The sequence below is a fragment of the Petaurus breviceps genome, unplaced genomic scaffold (genome assembly GCF_028583685.1).
Source record: "Petaurus breviceps papuanus isolate PSGF00001 unplaced genomic scaffold, PetGlider_PUasm1.0 90847, whole genome shotgun sequence".
Taxonomy (NCBI): domain Eukaryota; kingdom Metazoa; phylum Chordata; class Mammalia; order Diprotodontia; family Petauridae; genus Petaurus; species Petaurus breviceps.
Window position 1 is genome coordinate 26,869,134 of NW_027187360.1, and position 22,237 is coordinate 26,891,370.

The 22,237-nt window shown below is 47.8% G+C and overlaps 2 protein-coding genes across 6 annotated transcripts in view; both read right to left on the bottom strand.

The window, feature by feature from the left end:
* NSMF (NMDA receptor synaptonuclear signaling and neuronal migration factor) overlaps window positions 1–21,344 on the bottom strand; it is a 36,404-nt gene extending 15,060 nt beyond the window's left edge. The window contains exons 1-10 of one of the 5 annotated variants that reach the window (XM_069072699.1): window positions 21,019–21,344; window positions 17,990–18,051; window positions 15,193–15,678; window positions 12,228–12,303; window positions 8,195–8,200; window positions 7,618–7,686; window positions 5,442–5,494; window positions 4,699–4,788; window positions 3,350–3,474; window positions 2,977–3,060 (exon numbers count right to left, since the gene is read on the bottom strand). In XM_069072699.1, the coding sequence (XP_068928800.1) occupies window positions 2,977–3,060; window positions 3,350–3,474; window positions 4,699–4,788; window positions 5,442–5,494; window positions 7,618–7,686; window positions 8,195–8,200; window positions 12,228–12,303; window positions 15,193–15,678; window positions 17,990–18,051; window positions 21,019–21,089 (1,122 nt within the window). In that variant the 5' untranslated portion in view covers window positions 21,090–21,344. The remainder of the gene's footprint in view (window positions 1–2,976; window positions 3,061–3,349; window positions 3,475–4,698; window positions 4,789–5,441; window positions 5,495–7,617; window positions 7,687–8,194; window positions 8,201–12,227; window positions 12,304–15,192; window positions 15,679–17,989; window positions 18,052–21,018) is intronic. The other 4 variants (XM_069072700.1, XM_069072696.1, XM_069072698.1 and 1 more) reach the window with 4 other exon arrangements.
* The window catches only part of EHMT1 (euchromatic histone lysine methyltransferase 1), a 430,700-nt gene that overhangs the window by 402,758 nt on the left and 5,705 nt on the right, over window positions 1–22,237 (bottom strand). The window lies entirely within an intron of this gene.

Sequence of the window (22,237 nt, forward strand, 5' to 3'; positions counted from 1 at the left end):
ACCCCAATATGAATACTGCCTCAGACAAATATGAGCTTCATAACCCTGGGCAAATCACTTAATGTCTCCCAGACTCAGTTCCTTCATCTCTAAAATGGAGATTGTAACAGAAACAGCCTCACAGGTTTGTTGTGAGGATAAACTGAGACAATTTTTGTAAAGCACTTTATAAACCTTAAATGTTAGCTATTATGATTTTGTTTTCATCTTTTCCCATGGGGTTTAGATAGACACACTCCTGGGTCAAGTCATTATCCTATTATTATTTTGCCTTCTGAAAAATGAAATTATCATTATGACAAATCAAATATATCAGCTTTTCTGCCCCTGGATGAGAGAAACCTCAGTGTTTTATGGATTACTGCACAGGTGAATAGAATAACTATTTTTTTTTGTAGTTGAAAATGAGACTATTTTGATAGAAGCGCATCCTTTGCAGGCTCACTGAAAGCATCTTTGGTACAACTCTAGTAGAAAACAGGACAACAGGGATGTTATGTGCCTTATTTGGTTCCCACATGATTTTGATTTTCTTAGCTAGGTCTGTATGTTTTGAAAGATTTTTGTTTCTTGTAGCTTGGAGATTATGAATTTGGGATGACAATATCTAACAAAAACATTTTTAAATGAATCAATGTTATGTCTAGGTTATTATAGGTAACAGTTTGATCTATGAGTTTACTTGCTGAATTCTCTACGATATTTTGAGGTATGGAAGTTTGCTGTCGATCCATGAAAGATGGGCTTCTGATGTATAGTTCTAACCACCAGGTGACAACTTGCCAGGTCTTTGACAGGTGCTAAATATTTACAATTTGCAGTGCTGTGCTATACTATCGTCATCATTTCCCTTCCCGATCTACATTGGCCATTAGATCTGGGCTCCTTAAGGATATCTTGTCTGTAGTTTCTGGTTACAATTACCTGGCCCTGAATTGCCACTGTAATTCCTTCAGTTTTCACAAACACAAGTGACTCAAGTCATCTGTCCAATGCTTCAACTGAGCTCATGCAGATGTTGCCTATGGAGGGCCTTTTAATTCTACTCTATGATTTTCATCAATCTGTAGTCTCTATCTGGAAGTAGGCCACTTTTTGCTACATTAGACAAATTGAATGGTGTTTACCTGTTATTGGCCTTTACTATTGAAATAATACATACATAGAAGTGATGTCTGATTATTTCTTAAGTATTTCTGTAGGTTTTTAACCTATCATGTTCTTATTTTTATTATTTTGTTCCTTTTGAACAATGGATGCTTTTCCATATTCCATCCATGTATCTCATCCCATCAGTTATTATTAACTATGAAAATGAATTTGTCTCATTTTGTGTGTAGGTATCTAAGGCTATGAGTTTTGTTGCTAGTTTTCTTCTTGGATATTATTTCCTGTGAATTGTTAGTTCTTTCTACTTTTATTTTTCTATCTCCCTTATAGCTGTTATTCTTTATGGTAGGTGGCTTGGTAGCTATCAGAAATTTTCTCCTTTTCCCTCCATTTCTAATTCTGTGCTTTGCAAAGTTTCTTGGCACAGAATAGGCACTTAATAAATATTTATTGGCCGACTTAACTGATTGTTTAAATTTGTAGACTTCAGGAAAATATATATTTCATTTTATTCTATCTATCTATCTATTCATTATTTATTTATTGCCTTTTGGAGGGCAATTGGGGTTAAGTAACTTGCCTAAGGTTACTCGGCTAGTTGTTTTGTGTGTGTGGGTGTTAAGTATCTGAAGCCGGAACCGAACTCAGGACTTCCTGACTCCGGGGCCAGTGCTTTACTTGAAAAATATATATTTTATCAGCTCTCCTTAGGTACACTTAATTCCTGGCCAGGGATTTGCCATTTTCATGTTTTTAAGCCATGGTCTAAAATCTAAATCCCATTCTCAGACACAATCTTAACTAGCTATTCACTTTCTAAATCCATCTTTTTCTTCTGAAGTCCCTATACTTTTGCCCTGATAGTCTCTGATTTGTTGCCAAGGACTTCAAAGTTCTCAGCAATCCTTTCTAGGTTACAGTGCAATGAGGTTGAGTATTGGGTTTGAGGACTTGGATTTGAATTACAATTCTTCCATTTATGACTCGTGAGACCTTGGACAAATCATTTAATTTATCTGGGCCTTAATTTCCTCGCCTGCAAAATGAAAAGATTGGACTATATGACTTATAAGGTTCCCTTCTAGCTTTGAACCTATGATCTGGAGACTAATATGGCCAATTTTTTAAAATATAAAAGCTATTTCTCAGGAAAGAGAATATTTCAATATGAATCACTGGGGGAGGGGGTGGAGTTAGTCTCACTGGTCAGGATTCTTCAGGTTTGACAAATTTGGGTGGTCTCTCTGTCTTGTCTCAGATACCCCCAGAGATCCCCTAGTCAGGTCAAGTTGACAAATTCTTTCCTTTGGTGGATTATCTCTGAATTTGTATATGATCTTTTCCATTGTGAATAAACCCTAGAAAATGTATTAGATAGAGAGGAGAAAGGTAGAGGTGGGTGTTGGAACTAGGATTCAAAATATGATGGCAGCAGTAAAGGTGAATATTAAAGATACAGGCTGCCAGGTCTCCAAGCCCAGAAAGTCAGATAGATTTAGATGTCAGGAGGTTTAGGGCCTCAAGTTAGGGTTCAGGAGTCAAAGAGATTTTAAGGATTGTTAAAACAATGAGGTAGGAGGCAAAGGTCTCCTGGTTTTCCTTCAAGGAGGAAGTAGGATCCCTGGACATCCATCCTATAACTTCAGGGCCCAGGGCTATATCCCTTATAATGGACACATATATGGGCTGCCATCTTTAAACAAATGGAAAACAGGGATAACAGAGCATGATAGTACAAGCAAGCAAACAAAAATTTTTCCATGTCTTCCAAATATAACACAGTGAGTATTTTTTTTCCACAGAGAGGTAGTGCTGAAGGATTTGGGTAGGAAGCAATATTGTGGGGAGCACGGAGTAAGTACTCACATAGAGGATGGGGATGATGGATGGGTCATCCCTGCGGATGATGGTTGGGATATACTCAGCTTTGGGAACCTTAGAAGATATGAGCTGAGGAGCAAGAGAAGAATAGTTGGAGTGAGCAAGCCTCAAAGGAGAAGCATGTCCCATGAAAATGAGCAGGGCTCTACCACCAGATCACCACTTCCCACCCATTCTACTCCCTCCACTGCTCCTTTGGGAACTGGGAAGAAGAGATCACAAACTGGGCAGTAGCATGGCAGCATTTCTTCTGTGGGTGTTGGTCCACACAATATATCTCCCTGAGGAGGGGGACACTAGTTCTAAGTCCCAGGGAACTGCTAGACCTGCATGAAGGCAAGGAAATCTAGGGCCTCACCATGACCTTGGGTGGGATGAAGTCCTCAAAATCACACGCCACAGCTTCCTGTTCTTTCTCAGTCTCCCAGTCCAGATCTTCAAGGTCCTCATCCAGAGTGCAGCAGGAGTTCTGGAGATCATGGCCTTGAGAGGAAAAGGACATGGTCAAACCAGTTCAGAGATGCAAGCCTTCCTGAGGATAGGAGTGGGGGGCAAGACCTGTCCCCAAACGGAGTTGGGAGGAATGTTAGAAACAATGATGATGTCCTGAATTTGGACTCAACACTCATTCCACTTATCACATTCCCACTCCCAACAATGGGTAACTGAGGGGGGGGGGGCAGGTATATCTCCATTCTATAGATGGGGAAACACAGGCAACCTCCTACAGAATTCTAGAGTATTACAGTCTGAAGGGCCCTTAGAGATTATCTAGACAAACTTTTTGCATAGAGAGACAGGCCCAGAGGGGAAGCAATTTGCCTAACATCATAAAATCAGTCACTGGAAGAGTGAGGCCTAGAGCCTAGCATTCCCACTCCTAAGTTCCTTCTCCACTGTAACACTCTGTTTTTTTTGTATGCCCCACACATGTCTAATGCATCCCCTAGTCCCATGGTTGATGTGTGCCCACAGCTTCAAGGCCTGTCTGCTTGGGTTAGCCCGCTTTCAGTGTTGGGCAACCCTGCAGCCTGAAGACCCCCAATGGCTGGGGGAAGCAGCATTGGCATGAGATGATGGTGAATTTCCTAGCCCCAGCCCCCGCGTAGCAGCCCCATCCAACCCAGCAGTGGCTTAGCCCCTGCCCAGTTCAGCTTGGCCATCCCCCTGCTCAGGGGAAGTGTTCTCCCATTGTTGCTTATGAGGGCCAGGAGCAAAGAGCCTTGTGGACTGAGAATGCCTGCTGCTTTCAGGCTATGGGCTCCCCAGCTTGTGTGGGACCTGGAGCTGGCCCTGAAGGCACAAGGCAAAGATCTTTCTTTGACTTCTCCCAGGGCAAAGATGGGTAGGTGGGAGGTAGAAGACAGGATCCCAGCAGTTAAGGAGGGAGGGACTGGAAAAAGATGTCCCAGCAGTCCTGCATCGAGATGGGAAGTTCCAGGCTGGTTTTTGTTTCTGCCTCTTGGTCTTGTCCCTTTGCCCTCTGTCTTTTCTCCTTTTCCCTTCCCTCTGTCACTTTGTCCTTCTTGCTTGGTCTCTCTTCCTTGCTCTGTCTCTCTCTGACTTTGCTTTTCTTCCCCTCACACTTTTCTCTTTCAGCCTCTTTCCCTGTCTCTGCACCCATGTACTTTTGAATGATGGCAAGGGGGAAGGCCTGGCCTGATGATTGCTGTCTGTCCTGTCAGGGGTCTAGTGCCTGGAACCTACTGTCTCGGGAGTCGTGGAAGGAGTCGGTTTTGATGGGGGTGGGGTCGCTCCAGGACCGGCTGAAGCTCCGCTCTCGACGCTCAGCAAAGGCTGCAGTGGAAGCAAAATGGGGGGAATTAGCAGGAGCAGGAGCTGAGGCCCAGATGCAGGCAGTGCACTTGACTTTGGGCAGTGTGTCTGGTGGAAGGCATGGCCCCCAGGGTGCCTGACTGCCTCCCTCGGCCTGGCCAGGGTTCTCCAGGTCCCAGAGTCAGACCTAGAAATTTCTGGGGCCTCTGTCTTGATTTCTGGGTTCCAAGGGTCTCAGCTGCTGAGACCTCTGCCCTTCGTTAAGGTAGCTTTGAAATCTTGGGCTATGCCGGTTCCTGGGGATTCAGGGTGGGGTGGAATCAGGGAAATTGCTAACAGCCTTAGAAGCAGCTTGGTCTCAGAGGGTTGAGCTATCCAGTTAAGTCTTTGTTTTCCCCTGGCCTTCCTTGGTTCCCTGTGCTTTTTCTCCAGGGTCATCCCTAAGGGCCTGAGCCCTATATGCCCCTGGGCCAGGGGGTGGCACTCACTGCCTGGCTAGTCTGTCCACAAGCAGCATGCAAAGCATGGATACCCAGGCAAGCCAGGCTTTGTTAGCAGGTGGCAGTGGCCTCCCCACCCCCAACCAGTGGTTGCCTGTCTGGGGCATTGGGAGGGGGGAGGCTAACCTCCATCTTAGGAACACCACCCCCAGTAGCCCCCACTACCAGCCTTACTTTGGGCTTTCACACGCCGGCTGCCCACCATTCGCAGATGCTTCCGGAAGTTCCTGGCAGGAGGAGAAGCAGAAACCAGGGGCCATAAGGGTGGAAGTTCAGTGATAGGGGTTTGGGAACAACAGGGGCCAAGGATGGGTGGGTTTGAGGTTTTCTCAAACTCCATGGCCTGACTGAAGCCATCTGTCCATTTATCATCCATCCATCTGTCTGTCCATCCATGTATCCGTCAGTCTGCCTGTCCAATCCATCTGTTTATCTATCCATCAAACATTTCTAGGAGCCCAAGGAGGAAGACGAGGGGAGCCATGACATAGGATGGGGGGGGGACAACTAGCCAAAGCATGTTGAACCACAGAGCAGATGATGGGGGACACCACACACATAGTCTAATGTTCCTCTTTCTTCCCAAACTCCCCCTTCTGCTTTTCCATTTCCTGTTGGTGGTCCCCAATCCACCTCTAATCCTCCTCCTCCATCACCCTGGCTTAATGCTCAAGGGTCATCTTAGCATCCTCTATTCTCTATCATGTCCATCCATTTGCCAAGCCTTCTGGATTCTTCCATTATAGTACCTCCCACATGGCCATCTGGACCTTCATCCATAATGGTCTCCAACCTCTACCCTCTCCACTCCATCTTTAGTGGTCATACATTGTTCACAGGATCAATACACAGTCCTTGTCCCAGAATTCTAGGCTCTCCACAAGGCAGATGGTCACTCTAAGTTGTTATATCCAGGTTAATCTCATTGACTCTTGAACAAACCAGCTCCTGACTCCCCCTCCCTCATCCTGGCTTACTGCAATGTCCTCCTTTTTCCCTTCTGTGAATTCAGACCCTAATTCCTCTTCAGGCTAAGGGTGTTTCATGCCCTCCACAGAGCTGGCTTCTACTTCTCCTAAATCCTGTAGGGTTTATCCCTTGCCTGACCCTTTCCCTAATTCTGTATGAAAAGTTTTGTGTGTCTTGAGCTCCCAAGGGCAGGACTAGGTAAGTTTAGATAAAGTGTCACCGACAAATGACTGAGCAGAGAGGATTCTAGGGACCCAGAAATAAGGCAGCAGGGGATGTCTCTCCATCCAGCAGTATTTGGAAGCTCTATGTCTATGAGCTCATTATCTAGCCTGGATCTGGGCTGCTCCCCAAGCTGGGCAGTGGAGATGGCCAGAGCTTCTCAGAAGGAAGGGTCAGGGTTGCTCATGTGCTCATCAGGGTTGGGGTGGAGGCAGGAGAAATCATGTGTTCAAACACAGGCTAAGGAGTGTTTGCCCTATCCCTCATCTAGGGCATCTGGAACCCAATAAGGGAAAGGAGTCCATAGATAACCAACAGGTCAGCCACAGTCTTGACCTTCCTCTAAAACTCTGCAGGTTTTCTTGCATCTGTAGCCACAGGGCCAAGAATTTAGTCCATAGTCTATATTTCTATGACCCAGCCATCAGGGTTCTAGTCCCTAAGGCCCTACTTTTCCAGAGGCCTCGAATCCCTCCCTGCTCCACTGTGGCTTTCTACTTGGGAAGCTGCAGCTCCCAGTTCCCTTCAGATTACCCTATGGACCACAACAGCACATGAATGCATAACCAAGGAATGGCAGGCCATTTAACTACACCAGGCTTAAATCCATGTTGGGGCTTTCATTTCCCTAGTCACCTGGACCACGAAGGCAGCAATCCTGGTCAGTTATGTTTAGCCTTCTTGAATTTTAAGGAGGTCCCAGGGTCCATTTTCCCACTAGCTGATCCCTAGAAATGGCTTTGCCTGGGAACAGAAAATGTCTGTCCAGCCAAGATCCTGGATTTCAGAAGGGTGGCTATGGAAATATTGATAAGAAGTCCTGGACAGACTTTTCTCTCCAGTTCTTTGCATAGTTAACTGGGCCTCATTGTCATTCTGTGGTCACAGGGTTAGCCGCCGACAGCTTTCTGCCACTCCTCCCAGGAGGGACACTACCAATACCCTGAATCTTTGTAAAGCACTATTGTGGACTTTTTGGCCAACCATCCCACCAAAGGGCTCCCGAGGCAGAGCACAACCAAAGGGGACTTTGTAGCCAGCCCCCATCCTCCCCACTCCATTAGGCCTGCCTGTCTCCCTCATGACCACAGCACAGACAGGAGACAAGACTCTGGACAGGGGAGAACACCATGGGCTGGCTGTGGCTGCCAGGCCCTACCTCTGGATTACAGCTGCGGAATCATTCTCTCGTTTCCGGCGCTTCCTCTCAGCGTAGCCCCTGAACACCCTGAGAAACCACGGCATGTCATTAACCCCCAGGGTCACCCAGCACACGGGACAGCACACAGACGGAGGCACGTGTTCCCAGCAAAGTGGACAACAAGACGTAGAGGGGGCCAGCGTAAGCCAGAGCAAGGGCAAGGAACTGTCTGCACAGCACTTGTGGGAGCGACTGGGAACTTGGGGAGAGCAGAAAAAAGGGGACTTCCAGCTCCTCCTGCCTCCAAGCCTGCCTGAAAGAGGGGCTCATTCCCTCAGTCTAGCTGTCTGTCTCTCCATCCCCCAGCAGGCCTCGGTGCTGTGTGCGGGGGACTCAGTCCCTTCCATCACACCTCCCCGTGAAGGACGCCTGGTCCCACGGCCCAGCCCCTGAACTCCACTGAAGACAGCTTGGTCAGCCCAAGCCATGGGAAGGCAAATGGGGGGTCCTAAAGGGGCTTCCCTAGGAACACACTGAATCACCAGGAGGCATCAGAGACGCTTACAGACACACAGAGGGGGACATGTCTACTTACGAGATGCTAGAGCCGCAGGAAGGCAGGAAGGGAGAGAGGAGAGAGAAGAGATGGTTAGCTATGGTTAGTTCCAACAGCGGCCCCCCCTTTGGCCCAATACTGTGCTTCTCCTCCAGAGCAAAGACCCTTCACTTGAAATAGTGAGGCTCACCATGTCCCGGGAAAGGCTGGCTGTGCACTGTGAAAGGGGGAGGGATGGTGAGGGAAAGGCTACCCCCAGTTCCTCTGGGGTACCCAAGTTCTGGGATTCTGCCCTCAGGGCAAGCTGAGGGGAGGGGTCACAAGGGCAGGGTGTCCCGCAGGAACTGGTCCATTACAAGGAACCGTCTAGACGGTGGTGGATAGACTGACATTTCTGTTTCAAGGCTCAGGTGCTCCATGCAGCTACTCAGTTTCCTTGGCTGAAACCAGCCTCTTCCTCCTCAGATATTTCTAGAGAATTTGGTCTGGATAGCTCCTTGTCTTCCACCGCTGCTCTTGTGGGATGCGTGACTGTGCATGCGTAATAGGTAGCTCCCCTTCCCTCTCCCAGCACAAATGCCCTTTTTGAGGGCAATTTTTATCATTGCATTCCTAGTGACAGTAGGTTCTTAAAACATATTTGTTAAATTAAATTGCTAAACCCCTCTTCTCTCCACTCCCTGGCTTGGCCACTGGGTAGCATTTTTAAAAGGATACAGGATCTTGAGGCCCCAGTGGCCCATAAACTAACCCTCAGTTGACAATGGAGTGTAGCACTTACTTAGAGAGATAAAACTAGTCCTTAGAGGTGTAGCTCCTGGGGGTGATGCTTTATACATGAGCTCATTCTAGACCCTATGGTTATACAACAATAAGAGGACCATAGGGTCAAGATTAAGTGGAGCTGACCTTCAGTTTGGAAAAAAGATGGTCAAGGAGAGATCAGTGTGCCTCAGTTTAAGCCAATGTCATGTTGGGAAAAATGTGGAGTTAGACCAAAGACAAACTAGGGGGTGATGATTAACAAGAATCCAAATGAATTCTCTACAAGTTACTTTTACACATCAAATTTGCTCCAATGTGTTTAAGGTGGTAGTTGATTTATAAAAATTCAATGAATGAACAGGTTTTTCTGAAACCATCTGTTGTCTATTAACAAGGGGATTGAGGGCTTTCATAACTCCCACCAGCAAAGGAATATTTTGTGGGTTGTTTCAGAGGGTAGTGAGCTCCTCATTATAGATGTTTGAAGAGAGAGGCCTCCTGTCATGGGGATTGTAGAGGCAACATCTGCCCAAGCCTGAGGGTTTGTATTAGACAATCTTTGAGCTTCCTCCCAGCTCTGTGAACCCAACTGGGGCTCAGGGCCCAGAGATGAGAAGCTAAGTACACTCTAGGATGCTTGGCAGTTAGAAAAGAGGGAAGGTCTCTAGAAGAGGGGAGAAGGACGGAAATGCTGGACAGGGCTGGCACAGTTACACACATGGAGATACACAGATGCCCATGACGCACACAGACACATGTTTACAGATGGGTACACAAATACACATACACGGATATACATAGACACACCTCAACAAGCAGCCATACAAACACTAAACAGCTCCATACACAAATACATTCAGATTCACAATCATATACACAAAGAAATACATGGACAAACCCAGAAGAAAAACTACAATAAGACACATGCAGACCAACATGTAGTCAGATACAAACAGACACAGACAGATATGCACAGAGGCACCGGTAGCAGCAGGATACACAGGCACCTACAATCAGATGCAATTGCACATACACATATATGTACAGACAGGGCTGAAGTCAGTTACATTCAGGCAGAAATACAGTCAAAAGCATATAGGTAAACATGTAATCTAGCAGACACAGAAACCCTGACAGATAAAACCAGACAAACATGTAGGTAAACATGTAATAGGAAAGCTAGGCAGTCAGAGCCATATACAAAGACAGCAAAACATGTACACACACGTGCATGCACGCACACACATAGAAAAGGCATTGATTTCTATGAACTTTGGGAGGGCCCTGTGGTTAAGGTTAAATTCAACTGATTTCTTAGTGAGAGGGAAGAAATCTTATGTCCTTCATATGGGGGAGGAGAAGCCAGAAAAAGATAGTTGGTCATTAGGTGTTTCGGACAGTAGAAGAGGCTGATGCTCAATCCAGCTCTAGGAAGTGCGTCTCCCTCCATTCTCTAGAGAGGATGACCATTCCCATCTGGAGCCATGAGTTACCTAGGTCCAGTCTGAAGAGAATCTGGAGGACTGATATGGATTGAGAGAAGTCCAAAGATGAGCTCAAGAAATTTATCCCAATGCCCGCTTACTCTCCCAACCCTCCAGGGGGAGGGGCACAGTTCTTTTGTACATACATCTCTCCCCACTACACAATTTTCAAATTGTTCTTGTGAATAAATTCCAGAAAACACCCTTGAGGGATCTGGAGGGTATGGCAGTATGGGGGGAGCAGGAGGGAAAGAAGGGAGTGGTTGCTAAGGCAGGGGCAGAAGGGAATGGGAATTAGGGATACCTCCCAGCATCTTGCATTTGACTTGGTTTCCACAGCTCACCCCCTTAGCTTACAGCTCTTGTCTGGAGTGTTGTGAAAGCTTCTTGAATGCTTCCCTTGCCTCAAATCTCTCATCAATCCAGTCCATCCTACTCCCAGCTGCCAAAGTGATTTTTCTTAACACAGATCCAAGGATGTCACTCTTTTACTCAGTACACTTCTGTTACTCCCTATTGCCTCTTGGACCCAAGACAGATTCCTCTGTTTAGCTTTTTACAGTCCAGACTCTACCTCTTTCCAGCCTTATTAAGCACACTCTGAAATCCAGGCCTGTTGGCCTTCTCTCTTTTCATCTCCATACCTTTGCATGGCCCATGCCTGTAATGTATTCCCTCCTCATCTTTGCCTCCTAGAATCCCTTTCTTCTAGACTATCTTCTTCATGGAGCCTTTCCAATTGATCTCCACCAATTAACAGTGCCTGCCTTCCAAATTCCCTTGTACTGAAACACTGGTCTTCTGAATTGAAATATAAGCTTCTTCACAATGATAGCTAGAACTTATATAATCCTTCCTATATGTCTGGAAATATGCTTTACAAATATTATCTCATTTGATCCTTATAACAGAAGCTGAGACAAACAGAGGTTAAGTGACTTTCCCAGGGTCACACAGCTAGGCAGTATCTGAGTTGGAATCTGAACTATGGTCCTCCTGACTTCAGGCCCAGGACTCTATCAAGCACTGTGCCACCCAGCTGTCTCTGCCTGAGAGTAGGGCTTGTTTACTGCATTGCTCTTGTATCCTCAATACCCAGCCTGGCAAATAGTAGGCACTTGATAAATGATCATTGATTCACTGAACTCTGAGCCCCAGAAGCCATGTAGGCTCAGGGGATGGGCAGGTCCAGAGGGCCTTAACATGGGATCAGATATCAAAGAAGATTTACAACAGAGTAAAAGGAGGAACTGAGGGCAAAGATTTTATATATTAGCTCAGACGTAGCTAGGGACAGGAGAGAGAGCCCCAGAAAGTTGACAGTGCATCTGAGAGCTAGAAAAATTAATAACAGCTGACATTTATATAGTGCTTACTCTGTGCCAGGCACTTTACAAATGTTCTCTCATTTGACCCTCACAACAACCCTGGGAGGTAGATGCTGTTACTATCCCCATTTTACAGATCAGGAGACTGAGGCAGGCAGAAGTTTAAGTGACTTGCCCAGGGTCATATAGCTAGCAAGTCTGAGATTTTAACTCAGGTCTTCATGACTCCAAGCTCAGTACTCTATCCATTCTGTCACTGAGCTGCCTATCTGCACACCACCCCCTTACTCAAACACAGACACTCATTCTCATAAAAGAGATATGTTCACATGCATAGGCACACATGTGTGCATGCACATGTAAACACACACACATTTACACAGACTTAAACATATATAAACATACACATATACAAAGACACAGAACCCAGGCCTGTGACTCATTTCCACACAGAGATATACAGACCCATCACAGAACATCACATAACGGACTCACGCTTGCATAGTGGTTGTTGCAGTCTGGAAACTGAAGAGATTCTCCTTGGGGAACCAGGTGCGGACAGGAACCTCATCTGGAGAAGACAAGAGGATGGGGGAAAGTGATGGACTGAATAAGATGGATTTTCATCCAGAACCAACACACTGAATTGCTTTTCTTTGCTATACTCATTTCTTCAAGGAAAGGCTTCTATTTGGGAGGGGGGAGGGGGAAATCAGGGGAGATTGAAAGGTTTTAAAAAGCCTGAGGTTCCAAGACAACCTCCAACTGATGGAGAAGCTTGACTTGATGATAAGGCTGGGAGAGCTCTCCTTGTGGGGTCTCATGGGTAGAAGGCCTTCAGCCAGGCTTCTAGAGACCCTGGGATGGCCTCCCATCCCCACTGAGTTGTCTGTCATTAGTCTTCTAGGTCCCAAGCATATGGCCAGAGGATTCTCCTCCCCTGGCCAGGAAGTCTCTGAACATCTCAGCCCTGAGCACTGAAGGCCTGTCCTTCATATGTGGCTGAGTGCCTCCAAGGGCTGTGAACTGGTAACAGACCTCAGAGATCATCTAGTTCAATTAAACAGGCCTAGAGAAAAGTGACTTGGCTCAAGTCCAAAGCTGGTAAAGTAGAAGAGCTGGTTTTTTTTTGGGGGGGGTGTCTTTTTGGAGGGTGGAAAGCAGAGCAATTGGGGTTACGTGACTTGCCCAGGGTCACACAGCTAGTAAGTGTTAAGTGTCTGAGGTCACATTTGAACTCAGGTCCTCCTGACTCCAGGGTCGGTGCTCTATGCACTGTCACCTAGCTACCCCTGAAGAGCTGGATTTTAAACCTTGCATATTCATAGTTTTGGAGTTAGAAAGGATGGCTGTGATCATCTAAATCCATACAAAAGACTCATGGTGGAAAATACAATCCACATTCAGAGAAAGAACTGAATGCAGTTCAAGTCTGAATGCAGCTCAAAGCAGACTATTTTTACTTTCTTTATTTTTTTCATGGTTTTCTCCTTTTGTTCTGTTTCTTCTTCACAACATGACTAATATGGAAATATGTTTTACATGATTGTACATATATAACCCATATCAAATTGCTTATCATCTTTGGGAAGGATAGGAGGAGGGAGAGAGAAAATTTGGAACTCAAAATTGCATATAAAAATGAATGTTACAAATTGTCTTTACATATAATTGAAAAAAAAAATACTGTTTAAAAGAGGAAAAAAATAAATCCATCCATACCTTAAAAATAATTCTCCTTACAACATACCCAACAAATGGAAATGCTAGTCTTTGGTAGAAGATCTCGAGTGATGGGGGATCCCTTACCTCTGAGATAGCTGATACAACTTTTGAGTTGCTTTGTTAGGGAGTCTTTCCTTATATCAAGTCCAAATTTGTCCCTTCCACCCACAGCTCCTAGTTCTGCCCCCTGGAGTCCATCTGAACTCCTGGGAAGGGAGAGACATCCCACTGATAGGGGACAACCATTGAAATCCTTGAAGACACCTCTCATGCCTCTTACCAATTCTTCCCTTCCCTCAGTTAAATGTGCCCAGTTCTTTCAAATCACTCTCACATTGGCACGAATGCAGGGTCCTTTGGCCCTCTTCTGGCTCATCTTGAGTTAATGCCTCTTTTAAAATGGGGGCAACTCAAAGGAGTACACAATACCATGACAGACATGGACTGACCAGGACAGAACACAGTGGAAAGATCACCTCCTCATTCTGGACACTAGGCCTTTCTAAATGAGACCCAGTAGCAAAGTTTTCTTGGCTGTTAGATGCACTGTTAACTTGAGGTTTGTGGTTCATTAGGACCTCCAGCTCTTTTTCAGATGAAGTGTTCTCTAGCCATACCTACCACTTCTTATGCCTGTCTACTTCCTACACCATGCTTCCTCCTGCCCTGCCCATTTGCCAGGCTGTGAGCTCCCTGAGGTGCCTGCCTCCTCCTCCTCCAGTTCCCCTAAGGCAAGAATTGAAGGAACTCCTTTTTGATATCACAAAGCTGGAAGAACTAATACACTGGATGACAGAGCCCAGATCCAAAAGGATCCTGATGGACTAGAAAAGTCCATTGGGATGAATCTAGTAAGATGGAATTCAATAGGCATAAATGGAAAGCCTTGTACTTGAATACAAAAAATAAACAAAGCCCCTCCCCCCCCCAAAAAAAAACCCTTCCCCTGTATAGGAAGATGGAAGAAGCTCAGTTAGACATAATTTGTTCTGAAAAAATCCTTGGGGTTTTAGTGGACTGCAAGCTCATTATGAGTCAGCAGGGTGATCAAGAAGCCACAGTGCGATCCTGGACTGCACTGAAGGGGTGCTGCTGCCAGGACTAGGGACTTGGCCCTGACATACCTCTGGAGTGGTGTAGTGCTAGGGACCAGATGCTGAGGAAGGACCCTGTCCCCAGGAGGGTGACTGGAATGGTGACAAGCTCTGAGCCCAGGTCCTGTGAGTATTGGCTGGAAGGACCTGGGATCTGCAGCCTGGGGGACAGGAGGCATGACACCTGTCTCCAAGGGGCTGCCGGCTGCCACGTGGAGGAGGCCCCAGAGAGTAAAACCAGGATCAATCACAAGGGCTCAATGTATAGAAGCCTTGGTAGCAATTAGAGCTGCCCAGAAGTGGCATGGCTGCCTTGGGAGGAGGTGGTTCTCCTAGGAGGTCTTTGAGCAGAGGAGCAAAGATCTTTGACCATTTGTCAAACATTATAGTGGAGGTTCCTTCAGGGGTCTGGGTTGGCCTAGATGGCCACTGAGGTCCTTCCCAACTCTGATGCTCTCTGATCCTAAGCCTTCTCCCCAACTATGTGCTTTCTCAGAACTTGGAACCTAAGGAAGGCAGGCACTGGCCATCTGGTGGGCGTGGGGGAGGATCTGTAAGGACTTACTAATGAACTGAGGGAGAATGCAGATTTTAGCTCCTCCCTCCCGGTTCACAAGCATGGGGCACGGAGTCAAACTCACCAGGCACTCGGTCAATGCTGTGCATTCGCTCCAGCTTCTTGCGGCGGCCTGAGGGCTCGGGGGCCTGGTGCTGGTCCAGCTCAAAAGACTGCTGGGAAGGGGCCGGGGCCAGCTGGGAGCAGCCGGGACACTCCTTGGAGCCCTGGCGGCTACCAGCCCAGCTCTTGCAGGGCCGGCTGACACTCTCGCTGCTGCCTGAGCCCTGCAGGGGTTGGCTGTGGTGGTGCGCTTCCCGATGCCGGCCCTTCATGACTGACAGCTCGATGCCCTCTGCCTCGGGGTCAGACAGCAGGGGTGGCTCCCCAGAGATAGTGTATACCCTGGGCTTGGGGCCCTCGCTGGCTGCCTTCTCACCTGCCGCCTCCTCCAAGAAACTCCCCTCATAGCGGCCATCGGAGATGAGGGAGAGGCGGCGTTTGTTCTGGGAGGCAGGCTGCATCTCAGGGGACTCCTCCTGGCCAGCAAAGGCATCAGCCAACAGGTGATCTGAAAGAGAAGCACTGTGGGGGTGGAGCAGGGAGAGGTGGGCTCAGGAAGGTGAGGGCATCAGGGAGGGTCAGAGGAGAGACCAGCTTAGAAGGCCTCCATAGCCATGATAAAACAAGTTCAGAGATCTCAGGTTAAGAACCCGTGCTCTAGACCTCAAGTAGATATTCTTCCTTATACTGGGGTCAGATTCCTTCAGTCTCTCCAGCCCCCTTCCCCAGCCACATAAAATCTGTCTGAATGTTTAAAGCCCCAACCTATCCAGAACTCAATGACTTAGCAGCCTCCCTTGTCTGGAACCTGACTGAGAACCAGAAAAGAGGCAAAAAGGGAATCTAAGCAAATCTTCCAAAGTGCATGTAGCGATGTGCAAGCATTTTTCCCTTAAGGGAGCCTCTTAGTCAGAGCCTTTTTATTCTTACTTTACATACAGTTCTAACATACTTAATAATGTCTTTCCCAAACCATATTAGAAATAACAAATTAGAAAGGGGGTAAGGGACTACCAAAACCAGATACATTAATTCCACTGAGATATGAAAGCTGAAAGCAAGCAGTTTGATATCCAGTGGAAGAAACAAGAAAATAATTAAAAAGAGAAATGAGAATTCAGAAAATGAAGTCCTACTCTACATGCCTCAGGAGTTCCTGAAGGCATCAAAACATCACAGCCAAGGACAACAAGGCGTCCAAAGAAGGTCACATCTTTGTTGGAAGAGGCAGGGTTATTTAAGGAGTGTGTAGGGGGTATAGGAGACTAGCTTTCATCTAAAATGGTGAAAGAACAATACAGTTTAGAGGTTCATAGCGGTAAATAAATTCCCAGCATTCTGAATTAGTCTTTGACTTACTTGGGGGTGGAGGGAAAGAGGGGTGGAGTGCAGAAAGCTTTGAACAACCTGGGTTTGGCTCTTGTGTTTCAAACAAGGGGAGGGCTCCAAATTAGAATGTTTACCCAAAGTGAGAATGCATCTGCCCTACAATGTGGTCCCCAGCCAAAAGTGGACATATGAGTGAGGAGAGACATAACAAGCTCTCTTAGACAAACCTCCCACACTATTGGAACATCATCTGAAGAAAGAAAAAGCGTTTTGGGAGGTGCTAGCCCCCTGGGATCTCCTTCCTCCATTTCTCCTCCCATATAATAGTAATAAGATAGAACCTTAAATTTTGAATTAGAACCATGTCTTGTGGTGCTCAGGGAAGAACCATGTTGTTCTATACATGCATACATAACACGTACAACATACAACATATGCACACACAATCTCTAGATCTTTCTCAGCTTCCCTCTCCTTTCCTCCATAGAGAAGGTAGGAAGACGGAAGCACCATTGCGTGTATACTGCCTGATTACATCCTTTCTGTGTTGTAGGTCTATATGTTGGGTATTGGGTATTGTGTTTGTGTCTGTGGGGTTGCACAAGAAATATCTATCAGATGGTAGGCGTGTGTGTGTGTGTGTGTGTGTGTATGTGTGTGGTGAGGGGCTGGAGAGCAGTAAGAGGAAGCAGGAACAGGCAGGGCTCCACCTCCCACCCCCATACTCACCCTGTCTCCCCAGCTCTCCTGTGTTCTCTCTCCCCTCACTACAGATGCCTTCTCAGCTTCTTGGCCCAGCTGCCCCGCCCAAAGCCTGGTCCCTAGAGGCAGTAGTGCCAACCCTGTGGGGGTGCCAGGAGGCTCGTTGTCATGCCAACGCCCCAGGAGTGTGGGCACCATGGCGATTGGAGCTTCTGAGTCCCCCTCCCAATGTGGCTCCTCCCAAGGGGCCACTAGGAATCCAGGTCCCACCTTGGTCCTACCTCCCTCCTCCCCCAGCCTCTAGACCTCCCCCCACAAATCTGAGCCACTGGATAAGGAAAAACAGAGCAACATATACTGTCCTCCCAAGATATGTAGGTGCACATATGAGAATATTCATAGAGATGTGACCCTACAAGAGCACATAGGAAGAAAACTGGGGCAGGGATTATGTATGTACATTCCTATACACATATACACACACATACACTACATGGCACACATACCCATATGCTGGGGAGGTTGATGTCAGAGTAAGGAGGCAGGCACAGTATGGAGTCCAGGAAAGCCTGCCAGGAATTGGGCTCCCTCTTGAATAGTGCCAGCACTTCCTGAGGTGGAGGGTACTTGAAGTACTCCCTCCCCCAAATAAGGTGCTCTGGGGCTCCTTAAACATTTCTTCTCCAAAGCCTCTCAGTATTTTGGAGCCTACCCTAGAACATCTCTCTACTACTCTTTAACAGTGTCCCACACCTCTGCCCTGGCTCCTCTGCCAACCATGGACTTACCTGAGCCGTTCCGATTCTCAGGGTGACTTTGTGACAGATACTCCCCAAACGCTCGGGCTGCTCTGGAGGGTAGGAGGCACCAGTAGAAGGCAGAGCACAGGAGAAGGACCAAGGTCAGAAATGGACTCCTCAGGTCCAAGGCCTCCCCCACACTCCCTGAGGGTCTAGATCCCTCCCTCACAATGAACACAGCAAAGGTAGCTCCTCCAAGGTCAAGCCTCCCAAACCCACTCATGAAGAAACTCCAGTGCTGGGGAAGTGTGGCTCCTGGTACCCTGGACTGCTCTTTTCAAATCCAGTTTCCCTTCAGCCCTTGTGTGTCTAGAATCATGGGGTTACAGGATTTAGAGTTGGAAAGAGAATTTAAGAAGTTATCTAGTCTAACCCTCTTCTTGTGAGGTTGAGAAAACTGAGGACCAGATTGGTTAGGTGACTTGCCTAAGGTCACACATGTAATAAGAGACAGTGCTGAGATTTGAACTCAGGTCCTATGACTCCAAGTTCAGTTGTGTCACATTTCCTCCCAGATACACATAAGGGTATGTTAAAGGGTGCTCAGCTAATGTGTGACTTGGCTGTTGAAATCAAAGCTATTAGTACTGCAGTTGAGATGTCCAGTGAGCTATCAAGCAGGCCACCAGGGGGCAGCACCAACATAGGCTAGGACTAGGCACATGAGGGACACAGACCCCTGTTTATCTCAGAGACCATATTTCAGTTGTGCTAATCTCCACTATGGTATCTGATGGGAGGGTGGGACAGGGAGGGGATGTTCATAGCTTTTGTTGGCTGGGCTGGCAGTGACCACTTGAACCCTGACCATCTTCATCTGTGCCCTCCAACTTTCATCTCATCCCCTTCCCATTGGAAAGTACTTGGGGCTCAGGAAGGATTTGGACTTCCTTCTATGAGGTTCCATCAGGGAACTAATTAGAACTAACCCCTAGAAAAACAGGGAGACACCTAAGGGAGGAGAAGCTCAAAAACAGCAGTATTATCAATACCATCCCTTATCTTCCAAAACATTCAGGTTTCCCTGAAAACCGAGGAGACTTAAAGGAGGTAGAAAGGATGGTTTTTCCTAGGTCTGCTGCTTGATTTTTTCCCCAACCAATCTGGACCAGATACCTCTTGGATCCCTTTTGCTATTAATTATAATTTATTGTTGCTGTGATTTTAGAGAGCCAGCCTCAAAGCTAGGAAGGCTTGGGTTCAAGTCCTGCCTTTGACACATACTGCCTGTTACCCTGGGTAAGCCACTTAACCTCTCATTGTTCTTGAGTAATTCTCTAAGACTAATTTGCAGAAAAGGTGCTGATCTTTGAGACATGGAGTTTCCTCATCTGGGAATTGCTAAAATCATTGAAATCACTCATCTAGGCCCTATTCCTTATTCTAGTCAACTGTCTCAGATTAAGTTCAGAGGCACCAGGACTGGACTTTGGTGGACACTAGTCAGGGGTTAGACACTAACCAGAGGAGCTGGACACTGGCTTAAGGGGAGTCTGGATATTGGCCTTGGAACAACAAGAAACTGGGAATCTAGTATACAGCAGTGGGCCAATGGAGGGTAGGATAGCATTTCTGCCCTTCACATTTCATAGAAGTATAGGGGTTTAGTACTATAGGAGACAAGATGTTTAGACCCTGTACTTATTGAATTCCTTCACAGCTTTTTTTAGAAAGGCATATACTGTGCTTACCAAGAGCCCATTCATCTGAGGGAGCCCACCCTCAGATAGTGAAATATAAAAAGGGAATGGGAGAGAGGGATGGAGGTGGCAAAATATATATGGGAAAGACAAGATGAATTGGAAGGGAGAGAAACAGGGAAAAACGTAAGGAAAGATTCAGAGGCATTGATACCATCAAGAATACAAAGATAGAGGGAGACAGAGAGAGGCATGGAAATAGGAGTCAAAGCCACAGAGAGACATGTAGAGGCAGAGAAAGATGAGTTGGGGAGGGAAAATGAGCAGAGATCTAGGCAGATACTCCCCTCCCACCTGCCAAGCCAAAGGGCTCTAGGCAACTCTATTGTCCTTAATTCAGGGTACATTTGAGACCATGTGGGCTGTTTGTCTGAAGTCATACTCTCATAATTCTGACAATCCCCCCACCCCTCCCCAGCAGGCCTGTTAGTCCATCCATTCCTGTATCTGGAGAGACTGAAAAACTCACCAGGCTCTACCTCTGTTGAATAATGGCAATCACTGATCCATACTCTGAGGGTAGTTTGAGGGGTTGTGGTTAATGTCTTTCTTACACCCTCCCACCCCCAGATATTTGCTCCTGTCCCTGGGAGTACTACTGAACCTGCCTTCTTTGTCCTTTCCTGATTCCCTGGAATCCTAGATTCCCGGGGGTGGGAGACACTTTATTCATGACACTGATTTCATTATAGCCAAGGAAACCAAGACACAGATAGTTTTGTCCAAGGTCACATGGTAACTTGGTTGCTGAAGTTGGCATCCTGGCCCATTACCCCTCAGGAGCACTGTTTGTAAAAAAAAAAAAAAAAGCTTTGTAAACCTTAAGGTGCTATAGGACTGTTATTATTATCGCAGGCTATCAGATTCCATAGATCTCTATGGGACTCCTGTTGGTCCCCAGTCATCTCTATCAGCTGGCAGGCCCACATGGCCAGGGAAAACGCTGCTCAACTGGGCTCCCGAGGAACTCATTCCCCAAATGCTTAGCATCAGGGGAGAGCTAGGGACCCAGAGGTCATCCAGCCCATTCCCTTGCCTCTGCATCTCGCTGAGCCCCAGAGACAGATGGGGATCTCCTTCGTGGGCCCATCCGAGCCTCACAGGGAAGATCGCCGGTCCCCACCCCCGCCCCCAGCACTGGACAGCTCCCTGGCCTTAAGGCAGGTCTGCAGGACAGCTGCCTGGACTCCGGGAGGAGGGACGGCTGCTTAGCAAAGGACGCCCAGGACTGCGGGCGAAGTCAGCCAGACTGATGGAGGGATGGATGGCTGCGGGGTTCGGGAGCCTCTCCTCCGCCCCTGCCCCTCACTTACTCACCGCACTTTGGCCGCCACCGAGGACATGGCCTCACTCCTCAGCGCCTTCCTCTTGGAGGCAGCTGCGCCCATATTCGAGGCCGGGGGCAGTGGGGAGGGCGCGGCATCCCCCCAGCCGAGGGCGCCGCGGGAGCCGGGCGGGGGGCGAGGGGCCTCCGTTTACTGGGCTCAGCGCTCCGAGTGATCCGCGAGCCCGCCCGGGCAGCCCCCGCCGCGGTCCCGCATGATGATCCAGGGCCGGCGCCCCCCCGCCCCCGGCTTCGCTCACCGCCCCTGGCTCTCGCGGCCAGCGGCAGCCCCCGCAAGCCCGGGCCCGACGTGCGCGGTCCCCGGCCCGGCTAGCCCGCCCGCCTCAGCCGCTGCTGCAGCGGGTGGGGAGTGCGTGGGGCCGCGGGCACTCGCTATATGGGTCTGTACAGCTCCTCCCCCCGCGCCTGACGTCACGAAGGCACGAGGCGGGGGGCGGGGGACACAACTGGAGGGAGGGGGTAAGGCAGAAGATCGAGTGGGGGGAGAGATGAGAGGGAAGAAGGAAGGAGAAAAATGAGGACAGGAGTCGAGGAGAGAGGTGGCGATAGGGAAGTAAGGCTGATGGAGGCTATGGGGGAAGGGTGGTGGTGGATCTGAAAGTGAAATTTGGCGGAAAGAGCTGGATGAGGAGTCCAGAAACCTGGTTCGAATTCCAGGGCTAGCACTATGTGTGACCTTGGGACAGTCGCTTTACTTCTTTGGGCCTCAGTTTTCTCATCTGTAAAAGGAAGAGGTTGGACTAGATTATTCCTAAAATAATCCAGCTCCCGGCTCTAAACCCTCCGGATAAACAGGACTAGAAGTGACCCCAGAGATGGGAAAGGGGAACTAAGGCAAAAAGGGAGAGCAAAGAGATGGGGTCTTAGGACTATTGCAACTGGTAAGATAGGGAGTTGGAAAAGAAGAAAGAGAAGTTGGGAAATGATGGAGAGTGGTGGGGATAGAGAAAGGTAAGTAGGAGAGGAGGGAAGGAATGAGGGGGGAAGGAAAGAAAGAAGGAAAAGAGGTCCTGGTCAGAAAGCCCCTAAGTATTCAGAACTGGAAGGAACTTAGAAAACATTTAGTCCTATTCCCTTATTTTACTGGAGGAACTTGAGACTTCAAGAGCAGTAATGATTTGCTCAAGGTCACAAAGTAAGCCAGTAGGGAGAGGTGAGGCTAGGCCCAGGCCACTTTACGGTACTCTACAG